At 42.5% G+C, this 14,476-nt stretch overlaps 1 protein-coding gene across 6 annotated transcripts in view; it reads right to left on the bottom strand.

Annotated features, from left to right (window-relative positions):
- The window catches only part of ZDHHC20 (zinc finger DHHC-type palmitoyltransferase 20), a 60,240-nt gene that overhangs the window by 38,799 nt on the left and 6,965 nt on the right, over window positions 1–14,476 (bottom strand). Inside the window, exon 2 of one of the 6 annotated variants that reach the window (XM_070380529.1) lies at window positions 6,316–6,475. The exons of the other annotated variants lie outside the window; for them this stretch is intronic. Coding sequence (XP_070236630.1) covers window positions 6,316–6,319 — 4 coding nt within the window. The 5' untranslated portion in view covers window positions 6,320–6,475. The remainder of the gene's footprint in view (window positions 1–6,315; window positions 6,476–14,476) is intronic. 6 annotated transcript variants of the gene reach the window in all.

Genomic DNA, 14,476 nt, shown 5'->3' with positions numbered 1-14,476 from the left:
CTGGAAGTGGGATTCTGGGTTGACAGTTCTCCTCTAACACTTGAGAAATGCCATGGCACTTCCTTCTGGCCTCCACAATTTATGATGAAATGCCTTCTGTTGGTCTAACTTTCCCACAGAGGTTAGGTATACTTTTGGCACTGTTTTTGACACTCTGCCTTTAGTTCTCAAGTCTGGTTATGCATCTTGGCACGGACTTTCCGCGAGTGCCACTGGTGAGAGCAATATGGCGGGTGGATGACAACAGTGACAAGGTACTGCACAGGGAAATGTTTCGGTGGGCACACTACTCCAGTCTGTCACCATCAGTGATGCTATACCTGGGCACTTGGCGACGTAGTGACTTCAAGCTTCTCCTCTGTAAAGGTTCATTTCTCACTTTGACAATCATGAAATTGTTTTGTAGGGTAAAACGTTAATGGTATGTGAATATCTTCTTCCCCTAAAACTTTCCACATAATGGTTTTAACATCCACTGATAAGCCTGGCCTGAACCTATTATTTTGTAGAATTAGAAAAGCACCATTCAGTTCAGTTCAGTCACTCAGTTGTGTCCGACTCTTTGCGACCCCATGAATCGCAGCACGCCAGGCCTCCCTGTCCATCACCAACTCCCGGAGTTCACTCAGACTTATGTCCATCGAGTCAGTGATGCCATCCAGCCATCTCATCCTCTGTCGTCCCCTTCTCCTTCTGCCCCCAATCCCTCCCAGCATCAGTCTTTTCTAATGAGTCAACTCTTCGCATGAGGTGGCCAAAGTACTGGAGTTTCAGCTTTAGTATCATTCCTTCCAAAGAAATCCCAGGGCTGATCTCCTTCAGAATGGACTGGTTGGATCTCCTTGCAGTCCAAGGGACTCTCAAGAGTCTTCTCCAACACCACAGATCAAAAGCATCAATTCTTTCGGCACTCAGCCCCCTTGACAGTCCAACTCTCACATCCATACATGACCACAGGAAAAACCATAGCCTTGACTAGACAGACCTTTGATAGCAAAGTAATGTCTCTGCTTTTGAATATGCTATCTAGGTTGGTCATAACTTTCCTTCCAAGGAGGAAGCATCTTTTAATTTCATGGCTGCAGTCACCATCTGCAGTGATTTTGGAGCCCAGAAAAATAAAGTCTGACACTGTTTCCACTGGTTCCCCATCTATTTCCCATGAAGTGGTGGGACCGGATGCATGATCTTCGTTTTCTGAATGTTGAGCTTTAAGCCACCTTTTTCACTCTCCACTTTCACTTTCATCAAGAGGCTTTTGAGTTCCTCTTTACTTTCTGCCATAAGGGTGGTGTCATCTGTGTATCTGAAGTTATTGATATTTCTCCTGGCAATCTTGATTCCAGCTTGTGTTTCTTCCAGTCCAGCGTTTCTCATGATGTACTCTACATATAAGTTAAATAAGCAGAGTGACAATATACAGCCTTGACGTACTCCTTTTCCTATTTGGAACCAGTCTGTTGTTCCATGTCCAGTTCTAACTGTTGCTTCCTGACCTGCATACAGATTTCTCAAGAGGCAGGTCAGGTGGTCTGGTACTCCCATCTCTTTCAGAATTTTCCATAGTTTCTTGTGATCCACACAGTCAAAGGCTTTGGCATAGTCAATAAAGCACCATTAAACACTTGTATTATTTATTTCCATACTTTTAAGCTGGCATTCTTCTGCAATAAGCTTTCCCTCACTGGAGATGAACCAAAGTCATTCTAAAAAGGCAGTACAAAAATATAATTATTTCCCTTTAATTACCCATTTTCAGAACAAGATTTTGGTATAATATTCACCTCCATTATTAGCAAATAATTTTACTTTTGCCCTTTTTGAATATCAATACAGAAATTTACAGATTTTATTTACTCAATGTGTCATCAACCACACTCATTTCCTATGTTCAAATTATCTCAGCTTGGCCTCTTGAATCATCCTCGTTGGTCTCTGAGCACTTCCTAAAACAGCACAAGATGTCTGGGCTCACCGTACATCCTCCTCCCCTGGACCTGACATTAGCCATTTCTCCAAGGGGCACTGGTTCCTTTTAATGATATTTAATATAATTTTATTTATTTTTGGCTGTCCTGGGTCTTTGCTATGTCAGCTTTTCTCTAGTTGTAGCAAGCAGGTGCTACCCTCTAACTGTGGTGTGTGGGCTTCTCATTGTGGTGGTTTCTCTTGTTGCAGAGCGAGGGCTCTAGGGCACTCAGGCTTTAGTAGCTGTGGCTCCCGGGCTCTAGAGCAGAGGCTCAATAGTTGTAGCACACAGGCTTAGTTGCTTGGCGGCTTGTAGGATCTTCCCGGACCAGGGATCAAACCCATGTTTCCTGACTGGCAGTTGGATTATTTACTACTAATCCACCAGGGAAGCCCCTTTCAATGACATTTAGAGACCAAGCTTTGAATTCTAGTGGTGCTTATAGCTACTGGCGTTTCATTGCTTTTAGGCCCTTTGAATTACAGAAATAGTACTATATATTAGAAGTAGTGTTATACATTTATATTTATATTCATATTTCCAGTTCAAACAGAACATTGGTTTTTCTTAATTTTTTTGGCATTATATTTGCATCTTTTTACTTTCACAATAAAAATCTCAGTTCCTAACTTATTTATTAAATTTATCCTAAAATATACATGCTGCTGCTAAGTTGCTTCAGTCGTGTCCGACTCTGTGCGACCCCACAGATGGCAGCCCACCAGGCTCCGCCATCCCTGGGATTCTCCAGGCAAGAACACGGGAGTGGGTTGCCATTTCCTTCTCCAATGCATGAAAGTGAAAAGTGAAAGTGAAGTCGCTCAGTCGTGTCTGACTCTTCTCGACCCCATGGACTGCAGCCTACCAGCTCCTCCGTCCATGGGATTTTCCAGGCAAGAGTACTGGAGTGGGGTGCCATCGCCTTCTCCAAAATATACATAAAATAGTTTAAAAACTACATACTAGTTTAAGATTTCTTTGAAGTTTTGTTTTGTTTTATTCTGTTTTGGCTTTAAATGACAAGCAACTAAGGAGTACTATGTTCAAAAGTCACTTGAAACAATTCTTTCTTCTGTGTAGTTATAATACTTTTAAAAATTAAGTTCATTTGTTTTGTGATTTCGAATTTTAGTTTCCTTATACCTCCTGTTTTATTTTGGATATATAACAAATGTTAATGTTTAAAAGCTAAGATTATATAAAAAGGTACTCAAATGAAGCAACTGACAAACAACTAATCTCAAAAATATACAAGCAACTCCTACAGCTCAACTCCAGAAAAATAAACGACCCAACCAAAAATGGGCCAAAGAACTAAATAGACATTTCTCCAAAGAAGACATACAGATGGCTAACAAACACATGAAAAGATGCTCAACATCACTCATTATCAGAGAAATGCAAATCAAAACCACTATGAGGTACCATTTCACACCAGTCAGAATGGCTGTGATCCAAAAGTCTACAAATAATAAATGCTGGAGAGGGTGTGGAGAAAAGGGAACCCTCTTACACTGTTGGTGGGAATGAAAACTAGTACAGCCACTATGGAGAACAGTGTGGAGATTCCTTAAAAAACCGGAAATAGAACTGCCTTATGATCCAGCAATCCCACTGCTGGGCATACACACAGAGGAAACCAGAAGGGAAAGAGACACGTGTACCCCAATGTTCATCGCAGCACTGTTTATAATAGCCAGGACATGGAAGCAACCTAGATGTCCATCAGCAGATGAATAGATAAGAAAGCTGTGGTACATATACACAATGGAGTATTACTCAGCCATTAAAAAGAATACATTTGAATCAGTTCTAATGAGGTGGATGAAACTGGAGCCTATTATACAGAGTGAAGTAAGCCAGAAGGAAAAACATAAATACAGTATACTAACGCATATATATGGAATTTAGAAAGATGGTAACAATAACCCGGTGTACGAGACAGCAAAAGAGACACTGATGTATAGAACAGTCTTATGGACTCTGTGGGAGAGGGAGAGGGTGGGAAGATTTGGGAGAATGACATTGAAACATGTAAAATATCATGTAAGAAACGAGATGCCAGTTCCGGTTCGATGCACAATACTGGATGCTTGGGGCTAGTGCACTGGGACGACCCAGAGGGATGGTAGGGGAGGGAGGAGGGAGGAGGGTTCAGGATGAGAAATACATGTATACCTGTGGCGGATTCATTTTGATATTTGGCAAAACTAATACAATTATGTAAAGTTTAAAAATAAAATTAAAAAAAAAAAAAAAAGGGTACTCAAGATCATTCCTCACTCCCTCATCCCAGGTAATAATTTTTATTACTGTTTTATCCTTCCACTATTTCTTTCAACAAAATAACAAGTAAGTACATATTTCTAATTTTTTCCTTTATATCCTGGTTTGTTGTTGCTGTTTAGTCACTAAGGTGGGTCTGACTCTGTGACTCCTTGGACTGCAGCATGCCAGCCTTCCCTGTTCTTCACTATCTCCCAGTTTGCTCAAACTCATGTCCATTGAGTTGGTGATGCCATCCAACCATCTCATCCTCTGCCGCCCCCTTCTTTTGCCTTCGATCTTTCCCAGCATCAGGGTCTTTTCCAATGAGTTGGCCCTTCCCATCAGATGGGAAGTATTGGAAATTCAGCTTCAGTCCTTCCAATGAATATTCAGGGTTAATTTCCTTTAGGATTGACTGGCTTGACCTCCTTGCTGTCCAAGGGACTCTCAAGAGTTCTCTCCAGAACCACAATTCAAGAGCATCAATTCTTTAGCACTCAGCTTTCTTTACGGTCCAATTCTCACTACTGGAAAGACCACAGCTTTGACTATATGGATTTTTGTCAGCAAAGAGATGTCTCTGCTTTTTAATATGATGTCTAGGTTTGTCATAGATTTCCTTCCAAGGAGTAAACGTCTAATTTCATGGGTGCAGTCACCATCCTGAGTGATCGTGGAGCCCAAGAAAATAAAATCTGTCACTGCATCCACTTTTCCCCCTTCTGTTTGCCATGAAGTGACGGGAACGGATGCCATGATCTTAAGTTTTTAGAATGTTGCGTTTCAATCCTTGCTGTTTTCATTTATACCCTAGAAATCACTACACATTGGTACATAGAGATAACCATTGTTTGCTTTTTAGAGCACCACATGGTATTCCATTGTGTGGGTGTTCCAGTTATACAACGAGGCCTCTATTGATAGCCATCTGGGTTGTCTCAAATCTTCTGCTGTTACAAACAGTGCAGCAATGAATAACCCTATGCATGTGTTGTTTACTGGTGGAAGTTTATCTTCAGTGTAGATTCCTAAGAGTGGAATTACTGGACGAAAGCAAATCTGTCTGCTTTCCCCCAAATCCCTGTTATGGGGCTGTACCATTTTAAAACTCTTACCAGCAGTGCATGAGGTACCTGTTTCTCTACAATAAAGAATTTTCAAACCTTTAGTGTATGAGGATAAGAATGTTCTCATATATTTATAAGCCATTTTCATTTCCCCTGCCCTGTAAACTGTTTTTGTCACATCCATTTTTTTGTTTTCCCCTAAACAGGTTTTCCTCACTCCCTGGTCTTAAGATCATCCACCTACGTTTCTTCCTAGTAGTTGAAGGCTCTTATTTTTTAATATTCAGGTTTGGTCAACTTTGAAATGGCAGGTTCCAGGGGCAGGAAAAGTATCAAATAAGCTTGAAAAAAATCTCTTGGTGCCAGAAAATAAGGGAAGAAAAATGATGGGGACATGTCAAAAGGACACAGAACCCAAACTGCAAGGGTTCCTACTGGCTAAAACTGGGACAATTTGAGCAACAAAATAAATGACAGATTATAACCCATAAAAGAAGAATCCATGAGAACATGCTGATATAAATGAGTGAAATGAATGAGGGGGAGGGAAAGCTCTTCCTTTCAGTAGAATCCTATTAAATGCAGATGAAATCATAGAATTAAAAGAAAATCACCATTTGGCAACCAGCACAGTAACTTGTTCCAAGCAAGAATCCTCAAGAGATGATAAAAAAAAAAAATAAGTCCAAGTAATTGTGAACAGATTTTCCCACAGAGATACCTATCTTAGGCTGGGTTCTCTAGAATCAGCTGCTGAGACAGTCTGGGGTGCAAGAAACTCATGAGGGAACAACACACGTGAAAGAACATGAGGGAGGTCTCCCTGAGGGGCAGGCCTGTCCAGGCCTTGGACACAGGCAGGGTGCTCTCGTGTCATCCATGGCCCAGGATGGCTGTGACCCTGGGTGAGCCGAGTCATGCTCAAAGAGCTGACCGGACTCACCACAATTGACCAAGTCTTTCCTCAAAGAGGGATGTGTGGGGGTTGTCTGGGTCTACCAGAATACTTACTCATTTGGCTGCACTGGGTCTTAGCCTAGCACTCAGGACCTTTGTTACGGTACATGGGCTTTCTTTGAGGCACAGGGATTCTCAGGCTGTGGTGTGTGGGCCAAGTTGTTCCACGGTATGTGGGATCTTAGTTCTCCAAACAGGGATCAAACCTGGGTCCCTGGAATTGAAAAGGTGGACCTTTAACCACTGGACCACCAGGGAAGTCTCCAGAATACTTGTTAATTACAAGGAAAAACTATACCTTTATAGGAAAACTTGGTGATACCACCTTAAGTGATGACCAAAATAAACAGTCTCTAAGATAGTACACGGAGAAGGCAATGGCACCCCACTCCAGTACTCTTGCCTAGAAAATCCCATGGACGGAGGAGCCTGGTGGACTACAGTCCATGGGGTCGCTAAGAGTTGGACACGACTGAGTGACTTGACTTTCATTTTCATGCATTGGAGAAGGAAATGGCAACCCACTCCAGTGTTCTTGCCTGGAGAATCCCAGGGACAGGGGAGCCTGGTGGGCTGCCGTCTATGGGGTCGCACAGAGTTGGACACGACTGAAGTGACTTAGCATAGCATAGCAAAACAGTACAACCAATGACACAGCATTTCTTTTGTGGTATTCATGCTAACATGGTATTCATGTATGGATGCGAGAGTTGGACTGTGAAGAAGGCTGAGTGCCGAAGAATTGATGCTTTTGAACTGTGGTGTTGGAGAAGACTCTTGAGAGTCCCTTGGACTGCAAGGAGATCCAACCAGTCCATTCTAAAGGAGATCAGCCCTGGGATTTCTTTGGAAGGAAAGATGCTGAAGCTGAAACTCCAGTACTCTGGCCACCTCACGTGAAGAGTTGACTCACTGGAAAAGCCTCTGATGCTGGGATGGATTGGGAGCAAGAGGAGAAGGGGACAACAGAGGATGAGATGGCTGGATAGCATCACCGACTCGATGGACATGAGTCTGAGTGAACTCCGGGAGTTGGTGATGGACAGGGAGGCCTGGCGTGCTGCGATTCATGGGGTCGCCAAGAGTCGGACATGACTGAGTGACTGATCTGATTCATGCTAAAAACATATACACGAGGAAATGTCAAACCTACCTGAGGGACATTATACACAAGAAGCCTGTACTCTTCAAAAATGTCATGGTCATGATACATAAAGCTAAACCACAGATCAAAGGACACTACAGAGAGTTGACAGCTGACTGGAAAGTGTTAACTGGCCTGGCCTGTGGATCAGAACAAGTGTTCAGTGGGACACTGGGGAAGTCCCAGTGAGGCTTACAGATCAAAGAGAAGCATTTTGTCATGCTTATTTCCTGATTCTGATAACTCTGATTGTGTAAGAGAATGTTCTCTGCTAAAGACTGCATGTCTGTGTTCCCCAAAATTCCTATGTGAAATCTTGATGCCCAGTGTGATGGTGTCTGAAAGCTAGGCCTTCAGGAAGTGATTACTCAGGAATGGAACCTGTGTCCGACTGAGAGTGCGATCCCTCACTCCTTCCATCATATTGATAAAACAGTGAAAAGATGGCCAAACCAAGAAGTGCGTTCTTACCAGATCCCTGCTGGCACCTTGATCCAGGACTTCCAGCCTCCATAAGCGTGAGAAATGTTTACAGGCGCCCAGTCTATGGTATCCTGTTATAGGGCCCTGAACAGACCAAGACATTTTTGTTCTTAGCACATTACACCGACATGCATTTATGTGTGTGTGCTAAGTCACTTCAGTCATGTCCGACTCTGCGACCCTATGGACTGTAGCCCACTAGGCTCCTCTGTCCATGGGATTCTCCAGGCAAGAATACTGGAGTGGGTTGCTGTGCCTTCATCCAGGGGACCTTCGCAACCTAGGGATCGAACCCTCGTCTCCTGCACTGAAGGTGGATTCTTTATCGCTGAGCCACTGGGAGGCCCCTAATACTGACGTATTTACAAAGGGACATGAGGTCTGCAACTTACTCTCAGATATTTCAGAGACAGAATAAATAAATGATAAAGCATGTAGCAAATGATAACCTTTAGGGAATCTGCATGAAGGATAAAGGGATATTCTTTGTACTATTTTTCACAAGTCTAAAATTATTTTAAAATAAAAAGTGTACAATATAAAAAAAGAAAGAAAGAATAAGATTTTATCCATTTGTAGTTTATCTTGGAATACAGTGTGAGATACAGATCTGACTTTATCTCTTATCAAATATCTATCCAGTTGTCCCACCTTCTCTTCTGTAATTTGAGGAGATGCTTCATTCTAAATTTCTATAATTAACTATTTCTGGACTTTCTACTTGTTCCATTGCCTAGTATGTCTGTCCACACATCATACCATACAACTGGAACACAATTTTTATAACAGACTTTAGGTTCATAGCAAAACTAAACAAAAGGTAGAGAGAGTTCTCATTTACACCCCCTGCTCTCAGTTTTAATTATGGACATTTGTGGCTTAACACTCAGGTTAAGGTGTGGCCTCTTTATCACTCTTCCAGGGGTTTCCTGGTTGTTCTTATTTCATTTTTCCATGTGACCTTTAGGATCAATTTGTCTAGTGCCAGAAAAATTTTAAAAAACAACTTTATTGGGACTGGAATTTATACATTAACTTGGGGAGAACTGAAATCTCTGTAATGCCAAGTTACTCTATTCATGAATGTGAAATATGAAATATCTTTTCATTTGTTCAAAACTACTTTTATATTTTTCAGGAATGTTTTCCTCCTATAGACCTGACATTTTTCTTGAGTTTATTCTTAAGTATTTCACCTTTTTGATGTTTTTGGGAATGGAGACTTCTCTTTGACCATATTTTCAATTATTCATTATTGTGTATATATACAAAGTATTGAGTACTGTTTGCTAATTTCATACCCTGCCATTTTACTCAGTTCCATTTAGGTGTTCTGTTGTTACTGAGACCCTTGGCTTTTCAATGTATACTGTCAACTGTTTGCGGTAGAAATAGCTTTCTCTCTTTCCAGTGTCTGCTGTTTCTAATGATTCTCTCTTGACTGAATGGGGTACCTGGTTTTGCCAATACAAGCTACACAGCAATGGACCTAGTGATAAGTATTTACTGCGGTTTTAGTGCAAACTGATTAAGCATTCTTGTGTGTGCAATTCTGTTTGAAAAGTATCCATTTACTCCTATTCCGTGTGTGTTTCTATTCAGGAATGGATAGTGGATTTTTAAACATCTTTTTGGCACCTACAGAATAATGATTTTTCTTCCTAAGTGTATTAATACAATTTAGTAACACAGTAGAAGGAATCAATAACCACCCTTCAGATCTACCGGTAACACCACTTCCTTCAGAGGTACATGCCTCTTCAGTTTTCATCTCTCACCACCCTCATCACCACTAAGGGAGCTTTCCCGAACGTCAACAACTGTCTAAGTCTAAAAGGATTTAAACAGATGTTCCATGAAAGAATTCTAAGGCAAAAAGAATATAGAAAAATACTGGATTAAATAGTTGGATACTGTTACAGCAGGACTTCTTAAAATGAGTAATGTGCAGGTGAGCACTGTGGTAGTGAAGACAGAGACTGTTGTGTAAAGTCCAAATGGATCTGACCATGTGCATTTACCCATTTTTGAATTTCCAGCCTCAATACAGTACCAGGAACACTGTAAGCATTCGACGTTTGTTACATTGCTGAACTAACAGAGACGTTTCTAAGGTCAGGACAGTGTGTGTATTTGAAATTGTGGGTCATCTACTATGTGAATACATCCCAGTTCTCCCTCTTGCACTAGCAAGGCAAATGGCAGCAACACAGTCAATTCACTCATTCGATGCATCTATCGAGTACACATTACAGAGGGCCTATGTTCCGTTCCGGAACACGACTCAGGAGAGAAACACAAATGACTGCACATCAAGGATTAATAAGTGCTATGAGGAAACACAGCAGGGTCAGGGAAGAATGAAAGAGGAAGTACTGCTTCCATGCTTTCCTGACCACTCACAAGGGTGGTCAGGAAAGCCACTTTGATGGGGGCTCTCTGAGAAGAAACCAAGATGAAACTAGGATGTGGATGGGGAGGACAGCACTCCAGGCAGAAGGAACAGTCAGTACAAAGTTCTCAGGTGGGACCCTGCAAGGCCTGACCGATGCAAGGAGGCTGCAGTGCTGAGGCAGAAGGAGCAAAGGAAGGGATGAGTCAGCAGCACCAGGGCCTCCCGGGCTACAGGCATCTCTGGATTTCATAAAGAGCGAGGGAGGAAGCCGCTGGAGCACAGAGGAGTGAGCACTTTGCCTCAGGCTTCAGAAGATTCCCTGTGGCTTCTTGGAGTGTGTGCAATATGGAGGCCAATGAACACAAATACATCACGCCGGCCAGGGTCATGGCCCCTCGCTCCTTTCTCAATACTGACACCAGGCACACGCTGCTAACACCCTGGGCTGTCGGCACTAGGTCCTTCAGGTGCTGATGATAGGCTTTCCTCGCAATAGTTTAAGCAGCAGCCCTGAAGACTTCACCTTTAATAAGCTCATGTTTGTTCAACTAGTATGTTAATAAAAACTATTTTTCCTATGACTCCAACTGGGTGAGCCAAAGTTCACATGAGTGAGTAGTAACGCAGCACTGGGAAGAGTGAGAGAACAGAGATCAATCATGTTTTAAAAACAATTTTTATCCTCAAGACCTGTGGGTCTGTCTCCTGTCTTCATGAAACCAGAGTCACCATTGCCCGTGACTCTTCCACTCATTTAGGTGTAGGCGCCCATCTGCTCAAGATGATGTGCTGCGTGTGTCAGCACATCTAAATCTGTGCAGCTGACAGGCTTACAGCAAAGTCTCAGGTGTTAATCCTCATGAAGCCCCAGATGGCACGGTGTGGAGGCCCCCTCTCCCAGACAACCACCCCCCCACACTCACGCTCCCAACATGACCAACAGCTCGAAAACAGGAACTTACTGTGCAACATCATCTTCAAATGCAGCAGTTAAAAAAATCTGTGAGAATGTGCTCCTTCACTTACTTCAGGCTATGTGTGGGCTTGGGGCGGGGGGGAGCAGTGAGGGTAAACGTCACTCTAAGAATTGCAAAGCAAAAAACAGAACAACTTCTTGCCAGAAAAGGGAAGGCAAAAAAAAGTATGCCAGTGGCCATTTAAGTCTTCTCCCTAGCCCCAGTAACATCTGAAAGCCTACTCTGTTGAGGACTTCCCATGACAGTAGTAAGAGACACTACTCCCATTTTACAGCACAGGAGCAAACTCAGACAGGCTCAGTAAGGTATTGAGCTCACCTACAAGAAACATGGTATAGCAAGGGGGCCAGCCTGGCAGCTGGAGAACAGCTGAAAGGAAGAGTGGAGAGGAAGTTATGTCACTGGGGAAGAGGCCACGGTCAGGAGTGTCACTGAGCGAGAGAGGAAGCCAGTCACGATTTTCATCAGAGGAGTGACGAGTCTGGTATCCATCTTAAAGGGCTCATTCTGGCCACTTCGTGGAGGATATGTTCAGGGTGACAGGACAGGGATGAAGTGAGGAGGGAGACACACGATTAAAGACTGTTGCTTCCCAGGTGGCATTAGAGGTAAACAACATGCCTGCCAATGCAGGAGAGGTAAGAAACCCGGGATAGATCCCTGGGTCGGGAAGCTCCCCTGCAGGAGGGCATGGCAACCCACTCCAGTATTCTTGCTTGGAGAATTCCATAGACAGAGGAGCCTGGCGGGCCACAGTCCATGGGGTCGCAAAGAATCGGACACAACTGAGTGACTAACACTTTCTGACTTACTTCATTCTGTATGACAGACTGTAGGTCCACCCACACCATCTACAAATGACCTTATTTCATTCCTTTTAGTGGCTGAACAATGTTCGACTGTATACATGTTCCACATTTTCTTTATCCATTCACCTGTCATTGGACATTTAGGTTGTCCCATGTCCTGGCTATTGTAAACAGTGCTTCGATGAACACAGGGGTACAGGTGTCCTTTTGAATTATGGTTTTCTCAGGGTGTATGCCTAGTGGTGGGATTGCTGGGTCACGTGGTAGATCTATTTTTAGTTTCTTAGGAACCTCCATACTGTTCTCCACAGTGGCTGTATCAATTCCCACCAACATGTAAGAGGTTCCCTTTTTCTCCACACCCTCTCCAGCATTTGTTGTTTGTAGACTTTTTGATGATGACCATCTGACCAGTATGAGGTGAGGGATCGAACCCACATCTCTTGCGTTGGCAGGCAGATTCTTTACCACTGAACCACCAGGGAAGCCCAGTTCTCATTTTTCACTTCTCTGATAATTAGTGATGTTGAGCATCTTTTGTATGTTGGTCATCTGTATTTAAATCCTTTAACTCTTACCATCTGTGCTTTTCACTTTTTAAAACAGTACAGTCATTTTGAATTCTTCCCAAATCCTCTTTATTGCACCACCAGTAGGGAATGAACAATTTCATCCCTAATGCTGAGGAGCCCATGGACCACCTGAGGTTGAGGCTCCAGCTCTCACCCATCACTCCCACCATGTTTTACTGGTCACAGCAAGTATAAAGCCAGCCCGGATTCACTGGTGGGCAAATAGGCTCCATTTCTTGGGAGGAAGTGTCAATTACTGTGGCCATATTTTTCACGAGACTGAGATCATAGTGGCTTGAATACACCTGCAGTGGTAGTGGTGAGAAGCAACTGAATTGTGATACAGGTAATGACAACATTTGTTGATCAGTGGGATGTAGAATGACTTTTCAACCAGGGAACTCAAAGGATGAAACTGCTATTTACTGAGCTAAGATATGAGGAACAGTTAGGGAGAGAGAAAAAAACTCAAAATTTTGAGTTTTGTTTTTGTTGATAAGTCTGACAAGTTTTCTTTTGGATGATAAGCCGATAAGATATAACAACAGAGATGTCAAGTAGACAGATATTAGAGGCTGGAGTTTAGCACACAAAGTCTTCTTTGCCACAAACTGGAAGTGACCAGAAGAGAAGAAAAGTTTTATCTACATGACTAAGGCATAATTTTGTTCTTCTAAATAGTCTGACCTGGTTTCTAAGTTGTCCAGTACCTCTTCCATATTTCTTAACTTTTTAAGAATATTTCCATTCAGTTGAGCACTATTTATTGAAAGTCTACTAGTAACTAGGTTCTCTAGTGGATACACAGATGGTCAGGAGCCAATCATACTATAAATCTTAAAAGCAGGATTTTTAATATACTTAAATGTAATAAAGTGCGTGTTTTTTATTTATAGTATAATTCAATGCACAAGTGATTTGTGGAGGCTTACTGGAAATATATTTTTAAATAAACTGAATTTTAGAAAAATTCAAATTTGAATGTGAAGTAGATAATGGGGAGAAATACTGATATACACTACAATGCAGATAAACCTCAAAAAATGTAATAGACACCAGACACAAAAGACTATTTACTGTTTGACTTCAATCATATGAGATATCCAGAAAAAGCAGACAGAGATGGAAAGGTGATTAGTGGTCACCTGGGACTGGATGGAAACAGAAACTAACCACAATGGACACAAGGGCTCTGACTGGGGTGATAAAAAAATGTAATAAAAATGGATGGCTGTAATGACTGCATAACTTGGCTTACTGAAGTGAGAATTGCTCAGTCATGTCTGACTCTTTGTGACCCCACGGACTATACAGTTCATGGAATTTTCTAGGCCAGAATACTGGAGTGAGTAGCCTTTCCCTTCTCTAGGGGATCTTCCCAACCTAGGGACTGAACCCAGGTCTCCTGCATTCCAGGCGGATTCTTTACCAGCTGAGCCACAAGGGAAGCCTAAGAATACTGGGGTGGGTAGCCTATCCCTTCTCCAGGGGATCTTCCCAACCCAGGAATCAAACCGGGGTCTCCTACATTGCAGGCAGATTCTTTATCAACTGACCTATCAGGGAAGCATAACTTGGTAAGTTGTCTAAAAAAAAATCATTGCAAATGAATAAAGTATTTTTGGCATCTTTAAAGTATTTATTTTTGGCTTTGTTGGGTCTTAGTTGTGGCACGAAGGATCTTTCATTGTAGTTAGGTTCTCTTTAGTTGCTGTGCTTGGGCTCAGTTGCTCTGAGACATGTGGGATCCAGTTCCCTGACCAGGGATTGAACCCATGTCCCTTGCACTGAAAGGTAGATTCTTAACCACAGAAACAATTTATCACCAACTGACT

This window comes from Bos mutus, chromosome 12 (assembly GCF_027580195.1).
Source record: "Bos mutus isolate GX-2022 chromosome 12, NWIPB_WYAK_1.1, whole genome shotgun sequence".
Lineage (NCBI taxonomy): Eukaryota > Metazoa > Chordata > Mammalia > Artiodactyla > Bovidae > Bos > Bos mutus.
The sequence above is the reverse complement of the archived record's forward strand: the minus strand, read 5'-3'. Positions and strand labels throughout refer to the sequence as shown.